The sequence below is a fragment of the Haliotis rufescens genome, unplaced genomic scaffold (genome assembly GCF_023055435.1).
Source record: "Haliotis rufescens isolate VD_foot unplaced genomic scaffold, xgHalRufe1.0.p SCAF_4, whole genome shotgun sequence".
Lineage (NCBI taxonomy): Eukaryota > Metazoa > Mollusca > Gastropoda > Lepetellida > Haliotidae > Haliotis > Haliotis rufescens.
This window is the reverse complement of record NW_025964112.1, coordinates 4,634,941-4,658,038: the sequence shown is the minus strand read 5'-3', so window position 1 is coordinate 4,658,038 and position 23,098 is coordinate 4,634,941. Positions and strand designations below refer to the sequence as shown.

At 39.7% G+C, this 23,098-nt stretch overlaps 2 protein-coding genes across 2 annotated transcripts; both read left to right on the top strand.

The window, feature by feature from the left end:
• The first annotated feature begins 3,579 nt into the window (after nucleotides 1-3,579).
• LOC124143003 (GATA zinc finger domain-containing protein 1-like) lies at nucleotides 3,580-7,481 on the top strand. The gene is made up of 4 exons (XM_046511781.2): nucleotides 3,580-4,016; nucleotides 4,633-4,695; nucleotides 5,537-5,717; nucleotides 7,134-7,481. Exons 1-4 carry the CDS (start codon nucleotides 3,705-3,707, stop codon nucleotides 7,451-7,453), a joined length of 876 nt encoding a protein of 291 aa, XP_046367737.1. The 5' UTR covers nucleotides 3,580-3,704; the 3' UTR covers nucleotides 7,454-7,481.
• Nucleotides 7,482-16,185: 8,704 nt separating this feature from the next.
• LOC124143002 (heavy metal-binding protein HIP-like) lies at nucleotides 16,186-18,443 on the top strand. Its single transcript, XM_046511780.2, has 2 exons — nucleotides 16,186-16,632; nucleotides 17,772-18,443. Exons 1-2 carry the CDS (start codon nucleotides 16,221-16,223, stop codon nucleotides 18,173-18,175), a joined length of 816 nt encoding a protein of 271 aa, XP_046367736.1. The 5' UTR covers nucleotides 16,186-16,220; the 3' UTR covers nucleotides 18,176-18,443.
• Nucleotides 18,444-23,098: the final 4,655 nt, after the last annotated feature.

Sequence of the window (23,098 nt, the reverse complement as noted above, 5' to 3'; positions counted from 1 at the left end):
AGGATTTTCAGAGTTAAGCAGATTTATCATTAACTGACGGTCTTTAAAAATACCTTGCAACATTGGGAGAAATTTATACCTTAAATTGGAATACGTTTCACATATAAGTAAGACATGGTATTCATCTTCTACTTCTCCGGATGAACTGTTTGTACAAATAGAGCTCGCAATATAACCGTCTTTGGACCTGCGACATATATGTACATTAACATTGTGTAATAAATTTCTAAGTTTACAATAAGCTCTTATTGGAATTTTATCATTTAAACAAGTTAAATATCTTTCAGTTTGTAACAATGATTTTACTTTGCTGTAATTGCTAAGATAAAGTGATTCAGAAATACTTTGGTGCCACTGTTGACAAAATATATCCTTTAGTCTTTGCTTAAATGAATATAAAAATAACTGTGGATCTCCCACATCTTGGGAAATCCATACATATGAAAAGCCAAATAATAGATTTCTCACATCTGAAACCCAATTATTTTTACCATTATCATCAAGTACCTTTAACATTTTGTAACACTGATATGGGTATCTATCAAAAATATTACTACGGCGTGTTTGCAGTTTTTACACACATTTCCCCAGAATACTATTTGTTTGATATCAATTAGAAAGGATTAAGAATAGCTTTAGCACAGGATGCAGCTCTAATAGACTTATGGTTTACGTAGGCAGACATAGAAACATAACTAGAGTAATGAGAATGTGTGAGTAATGTGATTTAAATGTGATTGAAGATAAGTTTCATTTTCTGTTAGTTTGTCCAAAATACGGCTATCTAAGAAGTAAATATATAGAACTGCCTTTTTTATGTGCATCCCACTCAACAAAAATGTATATCGATCGTGTCCACAACCGATTAATCATACCCTTAAAAAACTATTAATGTTCATTTACCATGCTATGCTAAGTAGAATATGACCTGTTAATTTAACGTATCTGCGACCATCCCCGATGTTGTACTGTGGGCCTTTCAGTGTGGAACAAAACTTATCCTTATCCTTAAATTGCGACAGTGAGGTGCATGACAATATAATCCATCAAAGTGATCATATCGCCAACTCTCTGTAGGGCTTCGATGACAGCACGTGGGGTCGTACAACCAATGTAAATAAAGGATAACTACGCAAATGGAAATAGCTTTTCACGATTTAGGATATTTTCTCAATAAAAGTTAACCATTCCATGACATAATGTTTATCAAGATGTGTAAACTTGACAGATATGTTGCAGAGATGCTATGCTGGCCGCATGGAACTCTGGTGGGTAGGAGAGCGCATTCTAGCATGATGAACACCCTTAACCCAACACATACACTCATCAAAAAAAGAAACGCACTGGCAGTATGTAGTTCATTGAACTTGACAACAAAGAAAATCCGGTATATAAATTTGCTATATGTTATTGGAAAATGTTGGTGGCCTGATATTCGACAAACGCTGCGTCAAAACGCAGCCATTGCTGATTTGCAATGTCTTAAACGGCATTGTTTTCACACTTGTTCAAAAAAAGTCATGGAGAAAAACATTAAAGCAAAATACACGTGCAACTTATGGCATTCGTTACTCGTGGTGCAGCGGCTTTAAAAAGGCAAGCATAAGCTAATAATTTGTCATTCAAATGTCAACATTTTTCAAGTTCGAAAATGCCGAGACTCAGCGCTGCCGATCGGAACATCGCCATTGGACGTATCCAAAGAGGGGAATCGCAGTTTTCTGTTGCACGCCCTTTGAACGTCCACCACAGCACCATTTGCCGCCTTTGTGACCTATACACACAGTTCAATTCCACTGCAGACCGTCCGAGAACCGGCCGACCAAGAGATATCACCCCTACACAGGATCGCTACATTCGACTGTTCCACCTACGTCATCGCAATGTCACAGCTACGAAAACTGCAGGACGCATCCCTGGTTTGATGTGGATATTGGACCAGACTGTCAGGAACCATCTTCGCGAGGCTGGAATCCGACTCAGACCCCCCCCCCCCCTCTCTCTCTCTGTCTGTGTCTGTGTCTGTCTGTCTCTGGGTGTGGGGGTGTAGGGGTGTGGACAATCGTCTTAATTTTATTATGCATAGTAGCATAGCATGGCCGGATACAGGGGGGGGGGGGGGGGGAGTGGTTGCGCACCCTCCCTTTTTATTTCGAAAAAAATCTGTATTTCTGTATAAATTACCACCAAAGACAATAAATAGATCTTAATTGTGCACACACACACACACACACACACCCCCCCCCCCCCCCCTTTTCAAATAAGCTGTATCCGCCCATGCATAGTATACCTGACATGTAATTCGCGAAACAAACTGACGTCCAGATTACACGTTCATTTTATGACAAACTGAGGTATTTTACATAAGAGATATCGTTCGTGTTTTTCGTAATTCTACATAGCCATCCAGTTAAGAAGTTGTGATGGAAGTACATGTAGAAATGAAACAGTATGATCTTAACTTTCGTCATGCCTTACCACTGTTATACGCGTACGTCATCCTGTGAAAGGGTAGAACGTCATGGTTTGGGTTGTAGGGGAAACGATCTATGATATTGTGTAAATGTTTGAAATATATAAACACACAATCTTACATTTCTATAAGGGCTGGGACGAGTCCAAATTTACTACCCGGGTACCCACCCTCCTATTACCCGACCCGGGTACCCACCCTCCTATTACCCGACCCGGGTACCCACTGTATGTCTCAGGAGATGTCTCAAAATGTCCGAATGGGAACATTTTTAGAATAGCCCTGGCAAAACGTACTTGGATACATGTATTAAACAATCTGGTCATTCATACACTGAAGTTGAATTAAGTTATATCTTTATTCAACCATATGAAAAATCAGAAGGAATGGGTGCATAGTCAGAAAGAAATGCAAACATTAGTGACTTGTAGTGTAACCATAGAGTTCTAAATAACTTTTATCAATCATCAACGTATCACGTGACTAACCACGGGTCCGGGTAATCCTGTGGGTACCCGGGTGCTACTTAAATTAGTACCCACCCGACCCGGGTACCCGAGTTACCCGTCCCAGCCCTAATTTCTATCGTATCCGTTGTCGTTTCATTTACGGGTCGTTTTTTCATTAGGAGTGGGGCCGATTCTAATGAGGAGCGGGGCAGTTTTTGATGATGAGTGGGGCCATTTCCGCCAATGAGGATAAGGGCCATTTCCTCCAATGAAAAGTGGGGCCATTTTCGCTAATTAGGAATGGGGCTGTTTTCACTAATGAGGAATGGGTCCGTTGTCGCCAAACAAGATCGAGTGGGGATTTTTTTTTAAATTGACTAGCTGGGCAGCTTTGCCAATGTGGAGTGGGGCCGTTTTCACTGAGGAATGGGGCCATTTTTATCCAGCCACAGGGACTATAAATATATATATTGACCTTCGGATGGGTTAATATTTGTAATTTTCAATGTAAAAATGTACCCTTGATAATCACAATGATGAACCCTGTAGGGTAGGACTAAATTCTATTATTAAAGGGAAACAGCACTCCAACTTTAACAGTATATTGATTTCAAAATAATCTCTCGATTTACATGCCGGGAACTTGACAGAGTTACCTCCCTCTGTTGAATCTTCACTTCTAGAGACCAGTTAATTCAATACCGGAAACGACTAAAAGTTACCCTGAAACAAGCGGTTTTTGTTAATTTTGCAAAAGACTGCTGTTTGCTGGTTTGTTTAACATGCCCCTCGGTGCAAAACCAGCGTGTAACTCTTGTAAAATATCAAATTCGACACTATGGAGGAAAGGGGTTCAAGGTGAGGTGATGTGCAATACCTGCTTTCTCAAACAGTCTGGAAATGGCGGCGGGAAAGAGGCAGGATCAAACGGGAATGGGACGTCCTTGGGTAAAAACAATGGTTTGTCGAGTTTAGTCGGTGGACCCGTGTTGAGGAAAAGCTCTAGGATCAGACCATCAAAAAGTAAATTCCAAGCGGCGACCAAGGCTCTAGCAACGAAAGGGAAAAGCAGACGAATAATCTTCAAGAAAAGTGTAAGATTACAAACAACACAATGACCAAACGCAGTGAATTATTGTAGGAAAAAATAGAGTTCTCACTTCTGCATGCTCGGTTTAGAGATGAACTTCTATTCATTCTATTTCTTTCACTGTCAATAGGATAATGTTTATAATTTGATTGTTAAATCCTTTTAGGATCGGCTGGTCAGGCTTGCTGACTTGGTTGATGCATGTCATCGACCCCAATTGTGTGGATCGATGCTCATGATATTAATCACTGGATTGTCTTGTCCAGACTCGATTATTTACAGACCGCCGTCAGAAAGCTGGAATATTGCTGAGTGCGGCGTTGAACAACAAACCAACTAATTTTTATTTTCTTTCCAAATTACATCAGGCATATTTCGCCATTGTCAAAATATGCATGTGAAATGCTGTACGTACCACAGCTCTGAAATTCTCCAGAGACTGTTTTGTATTTGGAGCTGCAGATGTATCGGATGTGTGCTCCTGAAACTATGATAGACATGTTACATGATATTGAAAAATGTTTTTGTTTGAAAACATTTGATTTTGTATTTATGTTTGCCGTCAGAAAAAGCAGCTTCCCACTACCTCACTGAAATGTTGTTTCATCTTGTCCTTCCAGCAACCCATTAAGGCCCCAACAGCTGTTGCAACTGTAGTAACGGGTGACAGTGTATACCATAATGTAAGTATCAGGACTATCACGATCACGATGTCCATTTCCTAGCAGAGATATTAAGTCGAAATAAAGGTGTCTACAACTCAAGTTTCAAATATGTTACAAAAATCTAGAATGTACAATTTGGTCATTCTTTATCATTGTTTATTGAAAATTATGATTCCAGTGCACTGATAGTTATAAAAGTAGGCATATTGAGATATGATAGTAAAAAGCAAACAAATCATCAATGTTATTGCTGTTGCAAAATGTAGATACAATTTATCTTTAGGAAATGTGACATGGCACATGTGGTAAGGCTATGACAAACCTTTTCATTTAAAAGACCAAACATAGTCATTGAAGACATTTGTGTTTGTGTTTCGAGATAAGTGCCTGCCTGTAGGCCCATGGCAGGTAGATCTTGTATCGAACCCATTGTTTTAAAACTGTATGGTTCCTTATGACCTGCAGTAAATTTACATGTTGATTTATCACAATAGGCTGTAGTTTTAAATGGGCCCGAAGAGTTTAATCAGGGCCTGCAGCTTCTAAAGACTGTGGCACCCTGGCAATTCTTTTTATTTCAAACACACTTAGACATATTAGATAATTCATTCCAAAATAGGATCTGTGAACTATTCTGTTTGTTCAGGAGACAAGTCTGTATCTTTCAGGGCGTGTCACTGTTTATCTATTAACATGATTTCATGCCTTGCCCCACCCCCAATCCCCTCCCCCTCATTATCTACTGTCATGCACCCCTGAGATGCAAAGTGCTCGCTGTGCTCTTTGACAGTAATAATACTAGTACTATTCAGTATTCTGTTTTTGTTGTTTCACAAATGTTTGTGTTTTTTTCTTGCAGGGCATGTACTTTCAAGTTGGTGACATTGTGTCCTTGGTTGATCACGACAGCTCCGTGTACTATGCCCAGATTCGTGGCTTCATGCAAGACCAGTACAATGAGAAGAGTGCTGTCATAACATGGATGATTCCCACATTATCAAGTCCCAAGGATAGGTTCGATCCATGCACCTACACTCTCGGTGAGTCAGAGTATTGGACATACGTGAAGAGCTGGGTTAGAATATGTCTTCAGCAACCCATGCTTGTCATAAGAGGCGACTAAGAGGATCACTCGCTGGTCAGGTTTGCTGACAGTTGAAGACTGTCGTATCCCAATTGTATAGATTGATGCTCATGATGTAAATCCCTGGACATTATTATTTACAGACCAACCTCATATTGCTGATTTCGATGTTAAACAGAATATCGGACATAGGGCAGTGTTGTTCATTTTATTATCATAAATACTCTGGACCTATTTGCCACCATGTCTTCATTTTAAGTCTGAATACTCAGTAAAACATCTTTTGCAGCTGAGAGTTAATTTATTTTCTGATCCTATTGTCTTTAGAGAGATCTATGCCAAACATGCATTCGGAGAGGCATATTGATAAGTTGTCAAGCTCATGAGCAAGAGAAATTCAGTATCAAGTGGCGTCACTTTAATGTTGTGGTAGCGATAGGTCCAGTGGATAATATTGGAATGGAGATTTAATGTACTGGATAATCAAGGAAGGATGTCATGTTTATATACTCAATCGTCCTGACAGGTTTATGTTATTTCAGCTCAGTTGCATCTTATCAATGCTTATGAAAGGTTCCACTGCGAGTTGTAAACGTTTTTTTTCAACATCCATGAGCACAGCTGAAACCACAAAGTATTCAAAGGTTAAAGTTTGCATGGATGATCTGAGCAAAGAGGTTATTCAGCACTTTTACAAGTCTGCAGCAAATGTTATTAAAAATTCTAAATTGGAATTAAAAGTTTTTCCAATTCATCTTATTATATGTGACTAATATTGCTTTGTAGCAATAACCTGTATTTGAATGATCACAGGACGGATAAAGAGGAAGGTGTTGTGATGCTCAGTTATATGTTATTGCATTGGATGCAATTTCAAAATAAAATGTCAAAAAAGGCCTACCTCTGAATTTATATAAATAAGGCCTTAAACATGTCAAATAAATGATAATTTTGAACAAAAATAACTCTGTCTTCCTAATTTCCCTGCCAGGGGGCTTAGTGAAAAATCCTGGATGAATCTCTGCTTTAACATTTAGATGCATGCTTGATTTTAGTGTCTCTAAAATGAGTTTATTTATTATCTGAAAGGCTTTGTATAAGTTACAGCAATGGTAATACTGTATTATAATAAGATTTTAATATAACATCGTTTTCATGTTTTTCCATTGCTGTTTTTCATGTAGATCCCACCAAACTCTGGAAGACACATGCGACTGTAAATAAACTAGTAATCAAAAGTATTACAACAATTAGGAAAAAACAATTTTATGAAAACATGATTGTGGTCATGAAGTGACATAAAAAATATATGCTCATGAAACCCACCCTAAGATGTTTCTTGTTATTCATTCTTAAATGTTTCTGATTTCAGGCCCAGAAGAGGATTTGCCACGGAAACTTGAATTCATGGAATTTGTTTGTCATGCCCCATCGGACTACTATAAGGCAAAGAATGCCCCCTACCATTCGCTCAATTCCCAGCCAGACCTGTGTTACATATGGACAAACATTGGCCCTCAGGTACAGCCAACACCATCCATTGATGAGATGTTTGGCTTAAAAAAGACACAAAATAGTGCAACAACCAAAGTGGACAGTAAGGACAGGGAACGTCTAGATAAGCATGATAAACAGAAGGATAAGGATACAGACAAGCATGAAAAACTGATCAAAGTAGAAAAGGATGTTTAGATGAATAAATGTGAAGATTTTTATCATTTCTTTTGTTGTGTCATTATTCGTGTTATTTGGCAGTTGTCCAGTGGAACATGACTGATCAAATGTTTGGTCTGAATTGGAACCATGTTTCAAATTATTTACATGTCATGAACTTGACCATGGGTATTGATAGGGAATTCCTTTTAACATGCTACCCTGGAAGATCTGACTAGGGAATAGGTCCTCAGCATACCCATACTTGGGGTAACAGGCCATTATGCTTGGCTTGTGGTAAGAGGGGACTAACGGGATCGGGTGGTCAGGCTCACTGACTTGTTTGATGCATGTCATCATATCCCAGTTGTGTGGATCGATGCTCATGATGTCAGTCTCTGGATTGTCTGATCCAGACTTGATTATCTGGAATAGTACAAGCAGCCACACACACGTGCATGCATATATAAGAGTAATAATCTTGGATGCGACGTTAAACCCAATTTCACCTCACCTCACCTGAGAGAATATAGAACTTGTACACAATGTATATCACCAGCTATTGCCGACTAACGTGTTCAAATAAGACAGACATTTTTTTCTGTTCTAAGAGGTACTTATTTTGGCAAAATGGACTTTCTTTCCAACACCTGTTTTGTACATCCAATTAGAAAGAAATGAAATCTTTGTCTAATTTTTTATCAATTATATGCTCGAAAATAAGATCAAAGAAATTATTGCCATTTTGTCAATATTATATGTCAAATATGTAATACCTTGCTCCTGTAGCACCAGCGGGGGGGTGTGGAGAGACAGTTCTGGAGGTGCTGCAGAGAATGCATGATCAGAATGGTCGGTGAATTCCTGGCTCAGAATCAACTGCAAGAACAATAGCTTGACGTCATCATTGAACTCACTCGGTGCCTGGCCGTCGTCTGGCCTTGTATATTGCCCAGTGCTGCACTGTGATGACGTATACATTTCGTAAAAAGTGTTCCAACGTTCTTATTTCTGCACATAGTGTAAACAAATCGTATAACATTCAACTGGAGTTGATTGTCCTTCCAACAGTATCTACATTCAGCAAATCCAAAAGGCATATGCACTGCCTAGCTGTCGGTGAAAGCTTGCTATTTTACTACATTAATCGTTATATGGAAGCTGGATAATCTGAAGCTGAACACTAAGTTCCGATGCAAACCATCTCACGGCAACGCATCTGAAGTTTGACAACATCTTGAGTGAGTGAGTTGGCGCTTTTAACAGTATTCCAGTTATATCACGGCGTGTCAGCTTAATGTGGGAGGAAAGCCCGAAGTGATGCAGGTCTCATACGTTTACCACTTTGATGAAACTCACGAGTACTGGTATGGTGCTGACAAACCTAGAAACATAATCGGGGCGAACCGGGATTCGAACCCACAATCATAGGTTTCTGGCGTTCCCAAGGGACGCAACTGTGCACATTCGCGGCGCCTTAGACCACTGGGCCACCCGACTTCCAAATTGAAACAATAAGTTAACCCAGAAATATATGCTTAAAGAATTCAGTGTGAAACCAAAAAACAACCAAGAACAGCTATAAATTAACAATTGTATTTTAAAGTAACTAGGTTTACTAATCAATACAAATTATTTCAAAGTAATTACATTGGCGGTGCACAATACAGGAGAGCGGAAGTTCAGGGGGTTTGATACCCGGCCGCCTCATACCAAAGAAGTTAATAGATAGTACTTGTTGTTACCCTGCCTGTCGCTCAGCATTAACCCTCTGGATGCCGAGGTTTTTTTTCTGACGCACATTTTCCTAAGATCGGAAAAGTGAAGGTTGTGCGAGAATTGCGCTCACGCGGCACTGGATCTACCTCTGGCTATAAAATTACGCATGGGTGGAGAATATTAAATTTCCTATTTGATGGTGTAAATTTAACTACAAATATTAAACCGGTTTAAAAAAAAAGACACTTGCAAGTGTTGTCCGAGAATTTATTCTGCGTTGAAAAACAATTTCTCCGCTTTTTATCGTACACCGATAAAAGTACTGTGCGACGATTTTTTTAATTAAGAAGCTTTACGGAAACTGTGATGCACTAATGTTGCATCATTATTAATGGAGCGCTAGCCTTATCATCAAATGTAATGAAATACCCTAAAAATAACACCATTCCCTTTGACGTCATGGCTGGTTTTATGTCTTTGATAACGTCGGAGAAAGACGACACTGGTATTTTGATTAATATATATCTCCCCTAATCTTCGTTCATGGTATGGAAAATCTCGATGTTTGGAACGGAATTTGACGACACAACATAAAATGACTGCCTTCACCAAGTAAATAATGTCTTGAATATGTAAACAATTAGATAGTTTATCGTGTATCTTAATTGGACAAGACACGCACCTGTTTGGTATCAATTTACGTAATGAAATTCCCGAAAGAATATTACAAAACAACCAAAATTATATTCAATATTGGACATATATTTGTTCATTATTATGTTATTATTTCTTACACACTAAAAGATGCGAAGAAAGTTATATTGGTATAGAATTATCAGGATAATCGTATACGTTTGAACCAACGGGGTACCTGGCATAGGTTATATTTTTATACTTTTTACAATTCCTGGAGAAATAAAGTAAACAGTTTACTATCCTGTGATCACAATATTGAAAAAAGAATGAACCCATTGATTATATAATGCAAAACGAGAGGAATAATTCGTAAATTGTTTGTGACGAACGCGCACCTGGCGAATTGTTAGATATCACTGTTCTCTGTATCCAACGACATAAAAGACAATTCCAAGACCAAGACATTTCACAAATGTGTTCATTTATTTTACCGAAAAATATTATCCATTTGTTAAAGTAATACTATTTTCAGTTTTAGTTATAAAATAAAATGAAACGGCTATTCATGGACATTGGTTATGAACTTATATATAATATTGACTATTACACATCCCAAGAAATACGTACATGATGCAGTTACATTTACACTTCATCTTGTAACACTTGTCCAAAGGAAAGAAATATCGTAGTCGACACTATAAACATATCAATTGTTATGTTCAAACAAACAGGAGATTTTCAAAGGTTCGTTCATACATGTTGCGGCCTATATTTACGTATGATATCATTTTGAACATTGACAAATATCCAAAGTGAAATTAATTGTGTGAAAAAATGTATAAAACATATGCAAAATCTACATCGTAACTGAAACTGTAAACAGCATGATACAATGATCGTGTGCACTCTCATTCAAGGACCTTCACCTCAAAGAAATTACCAAATATGTACAACAATGTTGACGTATGACATCACTACCTGTGACCGACTTTTACAAAATGGCGTGTTCACTGTCAACAGTACGCGGGATTTTACGTGGGGACTTTCGTTGATTCAGGGATCGTATACACATAAATGTGACATGTAAGTAATCAGAAACATTCTGACAATCTATGTACTGTTATTTGTTGTCATAATTTTCATTGAAACCAACGGAAATAGTCAGAAATTCCGATAAATACCGTTGTCGTTGTGCGTGATTTTGCGTCAGTCATGGCGTCACACAGAACGGTAACTTTGACAACTTCTGTTGAAAATATCAAATCATTGCAATGTATCTATTTTAATTTCCCTAATTCTTCCTCCGATTCCCTTCCTAATGCACATTCTGAAAATGTTGAGCCTTGAACGAATAGTGCCTGGACGTCAGTCAGCCTGCAAACCGCTCAGTGCCGCACTGTGCTGACGTCGCGGTTACAAAAACGTATACATTGTATCAAAAGTGTTGCAACGTCTTTATTTCTCCACACAGTGTAACCAAATTGTATAACATGCAACTCGAGTTGATTGTCTTTCCAACAGTATCCTATAAAGTCACCAAATCCAAAAGATCTATGCACTGCCCAGCCATCGATAAAAGTGCTGGTATTATAAGTTTCCTACTTTTCCACATTAATCGTAATATGGACGCACCCGAATATGGCAAGTAAAGTCAAGTAAGCGCCCTTGTTTGAAATCTAAATGACCAATAATTCATATCATTGGCAAGTACATGTCCTAACAGTGATAGACATATGATATTTATGTTGAAGTACACATTCACTGAGAATTTTCCGTGAGTTACATTTACCGATAAAAAATCCCGATGAAATTGTGCGTGTTTTTGACGTCAAAACAAAATTGACGGAAGTGGTCGTGATTAATTCATACGCAGACTGTTTCAAATATTATGTCACAAAACGAATGACAGTTTGGAATGTATATCTTGAAGAAATCCCGGTTACGTCCATGTATGTTTCAATGACCGTGCTCTTTTAATAGTTATAAAAACAACTTCGGGGTAATTGACATCGTACATTTTCAAAGGACAAAATGTGAAAGATCGCTAAACAGCCCTAACAATACTCAAATTGACATCGCTCAATATCAGGCATCATTATTATTTCTTAATAATTTACAAGATTATACTAACGTAATACCACCCAAGAGTAAGTACATGTAGATTCAATCAAAATTGTTGAAACGTTTTCATGGGCAGCAAATCTAATCAAGAAACCTATTTTCGATCACTCGCAACTCGGGCGCCATATGTCATTGTTTCACTATGACCACCAGAAAACATACATCCTCGTATCAGCTCGTATTTCGCACTTGGCTGCCTAACTTAGACCTTTGCTCAAAATATACTTGTATGGCCAGTCCATGAAATACCACTTTTTCTTTTATTTATTCATTTGATTTATAAATGCGACTTTAGAAGTGTATTTACACCTAGCTAGGTATGTACATGTACATTTAAGGACATACGTGATAGTGTTAAATATCAAAATTCACAGTTTAAATAGGGCATTTTCTCGAGACCATATATGGTCCCCTGGCACTATGCGGGTGTGAAAAGTGAGGGACCATATATGGTCCGTGGCACCAAGAGGGTTAAACTGCGGAATGGTATCTCAGTGGGCTTGCAGAGTAGTACAAGCAGCAACGCGCGCGCGCGTGTACGTCGCTATGTAAGTGCAATAATCTTGGACGCGTCGTTTAACACCATTTCACCTCACCTTTAGGCCACTATTATTTCGGGAGCCTAGTGAAGTACCGTTTGTTCCCCTTTGTGAATAAGCTGGGATTTTTCAATTTGGCGACACGAACATAATATTCCTTTTTTTCTTTATTGCCAATGAAAGCTATATGTATCTGATAAAGTCAGTAGCGAATATGTATATCAGAACTGTATTTATGAATACATTACAAACCATCTTAAACAACTTATCTATAATATGACTGCCGTCTATTGTATGTCAGGGTAGTTTTTTAAAGTAACTTAATTCTATTGTTTTGTTTTCTTAATTTGCAGATATATTTGAAATAAATCAGCAAAAATAGGAAGTATGGGATTGTTTCGATACCATACGAGATGAAACATCAAAATTCAACTAAAAAAACCACACCAAAAACATTTGAAAAGCAGAAAAAATGAGATCATGACTGTCAGAAAAGGTGTCGATAAAGTTGCTCTCAAGGAATATCAAGTGTATTTTTGTTTGAGTTTGTTTTGTTTTAATAACTACCAACGTTTGGACATTTGTAGAAAGATCTTATAACACATCCAAGCTTCTGCATTGCATGGCAATGATTTGACGTCATGATCATTCAATGGTTTCTATTAGTCATCTTTCAAGGTGCTCGAACAACTATTGGACATACACCTCACTGGATAAGAGATCCTTCTCTATTCAAACACTATAAACGAAACTCTTCAAGTTGAGAATGGGCAAAAATAATAGTTTTCGAGTATTTTTCCTGTCGGAATCAAAATTCAAAACTGCATAATAACGTTTTTTTCAAGCAATGTTTCAATGGCTGTACCTGTGATGAGTTTGGACAGATTAATGATCTTGAATCTTATTTTGATAAAGATATAAATAGCCAAACTCTAGATGGCTTCAAAATATGTCATTTACTGTTTGCTGATGATTGGCTTCTTTTATCCGATTCGACTAACGGGCCAGGCTCGCTGTTCTAATTGATGCATGTCATCGTATCCCAACTGCGTGGATCGATGCTCATGATGTCAAACACTGGATTGTCTGGTCCAGACTCGATTATTTAGAGACCGCTGGAATCTTGCTGAGTGCGGCGTTAAACACGCAAAACTAAGGTGTTGTATTTCATCAAATTCTACATTTAAACATGGTTTGGAATCTATTGTAAATAAAAGCGACAAAATCCTTTTACACATTCATAAGAAATCTCTGCCAAAATCAGAGTCGATTGGCCGAACTCAGTTCTGCACTGGCATAAAGATACATTTACTGAAACATTACAACCAAAATTTTGCAAACGCGTTCTGGTAATTTCTCAACAAACAAAACTGGTCATGCAGGGCCGAGCTTGGCATCTCTCCCTTCTGTTTTAAAGAGCAGCCTAAGAAAAAAATGAAATCATATCAATATGCGAAAATAAAAATCTTCCCTTGGAACAACGAGACAGAGGAACCAAGGGCACTAACAACGTCAATCACGCGAATGTCTGGTCCAGACTCGATTATTTACAGACCGCCGTCATATAGCTGGAATATTACTGAGTGAGGCGTTAGACAACAAACAAACAAACCTTGCGGTGCATTTATCTGGAAATGTTTTAACAAGTGGGAGGATACCAGGTACTTAATTAACTAGCTGCCAAGAGGCAGGAGAGCCCCTCGCTCTTAGGAATATTGTGTGTGAGTGTGTGTGTGGGGTAGGCTTGGGAAGGAATGTATACTGAACAACAAAAGTTCGCGTAACATTGAATAAGATTTAATGCAAAGTTATGTTTTTTACAAAATCTGAAACAATTTCGGTTTGCAACAGATAAAAGACGCATGTAAGCGTTCAAATGGTTTAATTTGCCATACTGACTTCAGAAAATGCGTGATTTCATAAAAAAAACATGAACATGCCAAAATGTCAATTTACAAATCAACGGCGTGTGTGTCCACCTCCCGCTGCGATGCAAGCAACGCATCCTCGTCTCATGGAATGGACTAGGCGTCGCACAAAGTCCTGGGGGATATCTGTCCATATCTGCTGGAGCATGTTTCGAAGTTCCTGGACTGTCTGTGGAACACGTGGTTGACGTCGAAGGCGCCGATCCATCTCATCCCACATGTGCTCGATTGGTGAGAGATCAGAGGAGCGAGCCGACCAGGGGATGACATTCACGTTGTTTTGTTGAAGAGAATCCTGAACAAGTAGAGCAATATGAGGCCGGGCGTTGTCATGTTTAAAGGTAATGCCTGGGCCATGACGACGCAAAAACGCCGATGATCTCGTCGCGGTAGTGCTGTCCATTGAGATTTCTCTCTATCACTATCAAACGAGTCCTCTGTCTTGCTGTAATCCCACCCCATACAATGACGTTGCCGATCTTCTTCCATGACACAATGATTGACGTAACGTTCACCTCGACGTCGGTACACTCGAATCCGTCAATCGCTGTGGCTGAGGTGAAAACGAGACTCGTCAGTGAATAGAACTTGTCCCCACTGCATGGCCGTCCAGCGTAGACGCTCCTGTGCACCAACGTAGAAGTGCTTGGCGGTGGTTTCCTGTCAAAATGGGACGTCTGGCGGGTCTTCTGGCGACAATCCCTGCACATCTGAGTCGACGACGTACGGTTTGTGAAGATATTCGTCGAAGGCCAGGGATGCTTCTTGCAGTCATTGTTGCTGGCTGGAGTCGATTTCGTAGGCGTGTTGTTCGAATCCAGTTGTCTTGTCGATTATTGGTTACGCGTGGCCTGCCAACTCCGAGGATGGTCTCTGACTGCATTCGTCTGTTGCCAACGTTGCCATAAACACCAAATGGTGTTTCTGTGGACGTTAAATTGTCTTGCAACGTCACGTTGACTCAATCCTGCTTCAAGCATACCAATGGCTCGCAGACGCTCATTTTCGGACAGGCGTGGCATTTCGTAATGTTGAATAATTGCGTAATTTTGTTGTTTTTCTGAGTGGTTGTTGTCAGCACGATGCTAAACAATGCATATGGAATCCCGTTAACGAACATGTTTTTATACCCATTCTTGGGTAGTGAAATGCATGGGGCTTGCATAAAAGTCAACTTTTGCATGGAATGCATGCTTTTCCGTAGCAGTTGCGTTTTTGTGACTTGATTCCATACATGTACTACAATATTGAAAACCAAATTTTTCTTGTTTGAAAAATGCACTAAAATATTGGTGTCACGGGAACTTTTGTTGTTGAGTATATTATGTTAACCTTCACTGAGGGCAGTTTTTTAATGGACCGCGGGAGAAAGTGTTCTAGAGTCAATTCTGCTTTAAGATTCTGAGTAAAACAATTTTTGAGATTTTCTATTTTGTATTAATTGATCTTCAAGTATCTTCTGGGGGCACGGGTGGCCCAGTCGTCTAAGGCGCCGCGATTTGCTGTGCAGAGTTGCGTCCCTTTTGCACGCCAGAAACCTATGATTGTGGGTTCGAATCCCGGTTCGCCCCGATTATGTTTCTAGGTTTGTCAGCACCATACCCGTGCTCGTGGGTTTCACCGAATCTGTAAACGTCTTAGACCTGCATGACTTCGGGCTTTCCTCCCACATTAAGCTGACACGACGTGATATAACTGGAATACTGTTAAAAGCGGCGTTAAACCCAACTCAGTCAGTCAGTCAGTCAAGTATCTTCTTCGCGTTATGTTTAACATCATTTACATTTAGGATTGTATGTGAGAGGTCAAGGATGCGGGTCGAGAGAGTGATGTACGACGCAAGCTATTATATTGGGGCACTTGATGGATGTGCTCGTGACTGGTACTGGGATAGCCAATGTTGTTGCAATGCGTCACACCAGGCACAAAGACATATACACCACCAAGGACTCCCCAACTACATTTCTCAGCACAATGACCATGATGCGCTGTCTCTGCGTGCTGGTGTTGAGTGTGGTGACTGTCGCTGCCGTCGCCCCCACCAGTACACTCACACCCACCACCACCGCCACGCCTGTAGTGAACCACATACAGAACTGTTACATGGACAGTGAAACCACTAATGTGCTCCGACTGGAACGTGCGCTGCATGCTTTGTCCACGAAGGTGGAGTCGGTGGAGTCACAGCTGCGACAAAGCGAAGAAAGACTGTCATCGATGAAGTCAGAGCTAAGTGATAAGGATGCTTTCTTCAAGAATATTACCCGTTCTCTTGGTGAGTACAAAAACGCTTGTCTGCATGACAAGAGGGCTGTATTAATACGTTTAATACATAAACGAGCTGTTCATGTGTGTAAAGTAAAGAGTGTGAAGTAAGATATGATTTTAGTTGGTGTCCCCAACTGTGGTACCAAGTCTGATGCATACTTTTACCACTTTTGTCAGAACTCTTGTCATGGACAAAGTCAGTATTATTTTTGTACATTTTTATTTTTTGAAATTATTTCATGTTAATAAGGTTTGTTGTTTAACGATGCCCTCAGTATTCAAACGGCATGTATATGAAGGCGGCGTGTAAATAAAGTCTGGACCAGACAATCTAGTGACTCACATCATGAGCGATAAACGCTGTCGGAGTACGATGACATGCAAGTCCAGTTCCTGACCCCCCGATCCATTTAGTGACCCGTAACTACAGATATAGGATGGTGACACATTTTAACCCAGAGTCCCCACAGGGCTTTCTTTATTGTTTATGTTGGATCCTGCACAACTTTTTATCAGCTACATCTACAACACCAGATATTTTATTATTTAGAACATTAGCCTGACTTTCTGTGAAACAAAAACACCTTGCATCAATGTAATTTTTGTGCAGGCAATTTCTTTCTTTTTGTCAAAAGTCCGAAACATATTTGATTAGTCAGGTAGCGTATTTCTTTCAAAAGTATGTTGTATAATATTAATGAAACAGTGTGAAGATTATCACAAAATATGCGAAACAAATACCATAGTGCTTTCGTACCTGTAAACCTATCGTTCCAAAGATCATTTCAAATATCTTTAACCAGTAACTTAAATATTCGATCAATTCAGCACATCTACAATCCACAATGAACTGTATTGTTGAATTAAAGTAATACCAGATGCATACATATGTATTTAAAAAAGAATAATACAATATCACATTTAAACACAGTATAAAATGTGTTGACTGAATAGTGCCTTAATAGAGCATTTAGCGGGAAAGGAATTTGTCTCCTTGTCTACCAGATGAATTCGAATGTTCTGTCTGGTCGAATGTCAATTCTGAATTTTTTTCTTGTGGGGAATTTGATTCATTAAGGGATAACAGCGCAATTCCAACAGAAATTCTTGTCTAAAATTGAGGTTCTGATATTTTCTATATTTCAGCAACACAGGCAACTGATGTAGCATACGAGGTGTCTCTGAGTTCCGATACAAACCAGCCCCAGGAAACGCATCTGAAATTTGACCACATCTTGTACAACCAAGGCGATGCCTACAACATGGCGACTGGTATTTTCACAGCGCCCGTGTCGGGCACATATCTCTTTTGGGCATATGTTATGTCGAATGGAAAACCTAATATGGACGTCAGGATCCACAAAGATAAGAAGCTGATTGGTCTTGGCCACACTCGTTTGGGCTCTCAATATGGCGTAGCATCCATCACCACAGCTACACACCTCCATGGAGGAGACCAGGTCTGGATGAGCATCAAAGGAACAGGTGTTGTTCCACTCAGGGGAGATGGATTCTCGAGTTATGGAGGGACGATCATACGCACTAATTAAAGCAAAATGCGTCGTCTCACGTCTGACCCTTGTTGTCCGTTGTTGGAACAGCAGTGACATATTAACTCATCTTAATTATTATTTTATTCTGACATAGAATGAAAGACTAATGATATAATTGCAAATTCCGATCTATTGGCGCTTCAACAGGCTCGTCTTCATTTATGAAATCAAATTTTCGCTGTGTAAAAATTAGCATAAAGTAATAAGCCACTGCAAATTCACACCGATACATGTACACTGGTCAATAATAAATATGTGGTATCAAGTCCTTGTCTGTTGTTGGAGGTGAGGTGAAATTGGGTTTAACGTCGCGTCCAAGATTATTGCACTTATATAGCGACGTGCATGTACGTGTGTGTGTGTGTGTGTGTGTGTGGTTGCTTGTATTAGAACGGACCGATGTCGATTCATAGTGCCATCCCACTGAGATACCATGCCGCAGTTTAACATGAATACCTCACTCAGACACAGTATACTGACTCCGAGCTGACCAGTCCTTGCTATTACCCCTTAATGCCGAGCGCCAGACAGGGCAACAACAAGTACCATCTTTTTACGTCTTTTGGTATGACGCGGCCGGGATCGCACCCCGGACCTTCCGCTCTCCGGGCGGACGCTCTACCACTATAACACGGAGGCGGTCGTCTGTTGTTGGAACAGCAGTAACATGTCAACTTATGATTTCTGCCAAATACATTATGTGTTTACATTGTGTTTAACACCGCATTCAGCAACATTCCATCTATATTGTGGCAATCTGTTAATATTCGAGTCTGGACCAGACATTCCAGTGATTGACACATGAACATCGATATACGCAGTTGGGATACGATGGCATTCATTAACCAAGTTATCTGATAAAGGAGCAAGGGGTAGCTCCGATACGTCGTGACAAAGAATAAATGAAGTTGTTACCAAAAAGTGTCATATATTCAAGTCTTGGGGATTTTCACCTGGCAAATATAGGGTGGCCTGTGGATAATAACAGATGGACTTGCCATACCAGTGTTAAATAGCACGATCAACGCCCCACACCTATGTGGTACAATAACAAAATGTATAGTTTGTTAAAGAACATGCCCAAAATGAATAGTTTGTAGGCAGTGTAAAAAAAGATTTCTATTCTTTTTTAAAAAATAACCAAATTATTAACTAGGTAATAGCCAAGCGTCATAATTTTGTGTTAATAGTGAATATGAATAAGTTGTTTGATGGTACTCAGTAAAGAAATAGTTTGTCGGATATAGCTGGGGAAAAAATAGAATTGAAAGTCAAATGGATTCTCCCTTACATTACAACATTGCCTCACCAGGAAGGACACACAGCAAAACTAAAACGTTTGGCCAAAACAGACTCATTGAGTTAGAAAAAAGACCGAATGGTTCTGAATTTGATTCCTGCAAACAAGGGAATTGATACTTAACTTACAAAAAACTTGCATTAATTCCACAATATTTCAAATTTCAGGAACCACTTACAGTTTCAGGAACCACTTACAGTTTCATTTACCCATACGAACTTCTTAAGTTGTTCAGTTATAGCAACGTGTTGCAGAATGTGGACTTGGCGGCTCATGATATACAGTCCACAATTTGTTGCTGCTCTAATGAGACTGCATATAATTACAGCAGACGTATGTATTGTTGGCGATAACGATCTTTGTCAAATATGGCCCAAAATATACTCCAGCAAAAAGTAGGGGATCGTGATGTTATATTAAACCAAAGATAAGTGTTTGCAACAAACATCCTATGCAAGAGCGTTTATGTCTGTAAAACAAAACACCAAAACACATTCAATAGTTTGCACGTGCCGTACACAGTGGCGCAACATGAATGTAGGCTGTCATTCCTCATTTTGACTCTTTCAAGAAAGGTCGATTAATCTCTGTGCACCATTATTTCTGTCAATCTTATTGATCCTGCTTATCAAACGGTTGTGATTTTCTTGCTTTTATTCAAGAAAGCACAACACCAAAACACATTCAATAGTTTGCACGTGCCGTACACAGTAGCGCCACACGTGCGTAGGAGGTTATTCCTGATTTTGACACTTTCAAGGAAGGTCGATTAATCTCTTGGGACCATTATTTCTGTCAATCTTATTGATCCTGCTTATCAAACGGTTGTGATTTTCTTGCTTTTATTCATTGTTTGTGTACGAAGCAGCGGTGCGGATCGTTTACGGGCTACTGGCATGGGCTGTTGCTGGAAATGGGCTATTGCTATTACGGGATGAGGCTGGAAACTGGCAGAAGTCAGCGTGCAGTGGCCAATACGTTCCATGTTTCACAGGCTGTGATAAGCAGACAATGGGACAGGCACCAACAAAGCCAAAATGTTGACGATCGACCCTGTTCAGGGCGTCCCAAGTCATCTCATCACCCCTCACCCCAAGCCACCTTAAATTCATATAGACCCCGTCAAAGCCTCCCAGTCTGCTCCAGAGACACTGTCCACTACAATATGGCTCAGTACCTAGCCCGCCTCCTCGCACCTCTTGGGAAGACTGCCAAGTCCTTTGTGGCAGATTCGTCTGAATTCTACAAGAAGATCCACGACATCCCCCAACAGGCACCTTTATCAGCTATGACGTTGTCGATCTGTTCACTAATGTACCCCGGGACGAGGCCAATGATATCATCAGAACCAGCATCGATGAAATCTACCGATCCCAACTGACAGCATCATCCGAAAAGATACCATCTATCAGCATACCCACGGCCTCACAATGGGGTCCCCACTATCACCCTGCATCACCAAGATGTTTATGACCCACCTAGAACATCTCACATAACCCCATCTGCTGGTTCCGCAAAGTAGATGACACCTTTGTCATTCTACATCCCAACAATGACCCAAAACCCACGAATGCAGTTCACCATGGAGGAAGAAGCCAATCGTCAACAACCCTTCCTTGATGTGCTTGTATAGAAAGACCACAACAACAAACTCCAGACCACTGTTTACCGGAAACCAACCCACACAGATTAATATCTTCACTATGCCTCAACCATCCACCTCAAGTCAAGAGAGGAATCATCTCAACCCTTACAAGACGAGCTTAAAACATCTGTTCTATGAAGCAACATCTTACCACTACACTTAGCCACCTCAAACAAGTGTTCACACAGTATAACCTCTACCCTGAGCAGCTGGAACAACAGACGATACAGAACATCACCAAGAAATCTCAGAAATCTGCCCGTCAACGACCTTCACCCTTTGTGATCAGGCTCCCTACTTTGGAACAGTTAGCCACAAACTCCAGAGACTCTTAAAGAAACAGGCCAACATAAATGTAGTTTTCAAAAGAAGTCACAGCATTCAGAACACAACTAAAGCTACGGGAAAACCACCATCCAGCCACAAGCTAGAACCATCAGAAGCAGTTTATCACATTCCGTGCAATTGTGGAGAAGCTTATATTGGCGAAACATCTTGGCCCCTAAAACCCGAATTAAAGAACATCAAAGTCAGTCTCCAAAGATGACTCTAAATCAGCTCTATCAGACCATATCCGGGACAACCCAAGCCACAGCATCTAGTGGACAAAGTCAAAGCCCTCACTACCAACCTCAAAGACTTCAAGATCAGACAACTGCAAGAAGTCTTCAACATGCAAAGAGTCCAACCATCAATCAACCGTGACCAAGGCTATTACATACCACCGGCGTACCACCAATTCATCGAAGACCCCAATCAGTCATAGTCCTTTTGTTGTTATATTACTGGTTCACCCTTTTGCTTATATTACAGGCTTCACCGGCCAACATGTTTTACCCTTCTGTGTACATAACATGCTTCTCCACTCCAGCAGTGTAACTGCATCTTAAACCTACTCAACTGTATAAACACTGCCTCCTATCCGGTATACATATCAACCATACTCTGTACATCATTTGCTTGATAACAGTGTTAGAACCTACACCGAAACGTCGTTCCTAATTGTAATAAAGAAGTTGTTCATCCATATATCTTATCCTTACTTCTAAATGCCTCTCAAAGAAGAGGACAAGAGTACAGGACCGATTAATACGAAACTAGGTTCTACTAAATAGAATTGCTGCAATTGCTTTGATCTGGCTACTGGAGTACGAGTTACGGGTCAGGCGATTGGAAATCGTCTACATGGAGCTCATCTCCCTGCTAGACAGATTGGAGTACTGTACTTGTGACGAGTGTGTTCTTATGTTTGAGAATAGTCATGATCTACAGCATCATGTGAGAACATGATGTCCCGTAAACAGAGGGGGGAACCTCTGAGCAAACTACCTAAATTAGATATACTCCGAAACGTTGTGTTCCTCATAATCAAGATGTTGACACATAAATTCTTTTGATAGATCTAGAATAGCAAACCCTGCATAAACAGGTTGGTAAAGGTATAGAGTGTGGCCAGTGGCCAGTGGCCAGTTCAGAATTAAAGATTTGTAATGAAGTGGGTTTGGCACATAGGTTTCTGAACAGTTTACATGAATAGATCAATTCTACATTTACATGTTTTCTCACATTCATTATTGGACGTCCAAGACATGAGTTATTAAAGAGTTTGAAATGCACTTAATCTGCTTCATTATTTTTACTTACTTTCTCATTTCTGTATTGAAATCAATGAAAGGTTTCAATCAGGAAAACTGTTTAAATTGAATGGCCCTATGGATTTAATCAGCGTCATACCGTTTCGAGTGGAATTGTAAATTTCTGCATTGCAACTCATACTTTGATTTATTCAAAATATTTGGAACCGTTTTTTTCACTTCATAGTTTTTCTCCATGTTGCCAGCATGACAATCAGTCTGTCTCTTTTCATTGCAATCCCAATGTTTTATCAGATGGAGTGAATCATAGCCTTTGAGGTTATGGAAAATGACAGCAATGAAGTACTCTTGTCGCTCACTATATTTGTTCTTTTGCCTTT

Excerpts from the sequence above, each read along its gene's own strand:
- LOC124143003 (XM_046511781.2), top strand. The coding sequence starts at position 3,705 with ATGCCCCTCGGTGCAAAACCAGCGTGTAACTCTTGTAAAATATCAAAT. Across the intron at positions 4,696-5,536 it reads GTGACAGTGTATACCATAAT|GGCATGTACTTTCAAGTTGG; the intron begins GTAAGTATCAGG and ends TTTTTCTTGCAG. Across the intron at positions 5,718-7,133 it reads TCCATGCACCTACACTCTCG|GCCCAGAAGAGGATTTGCCA; the intron begins GTGAGTCAGAGT and ends TTCTGATTTCAG.
- LOC124143002 (XM_046511780.2), top strand. The coding sequence starts at position 16,221 with ATGGATGTGCTCGTGACTGGTACTGGGATAGCCAATGTTGTTGCAATG. Across the intron at positions 16,633-17,771 it reads GAATATTACCCGTTCTCTTG|CAACACAGGCAACTGATGTA; the intron begins GTGAGTACAAAA and ends TCTATATTTCAG.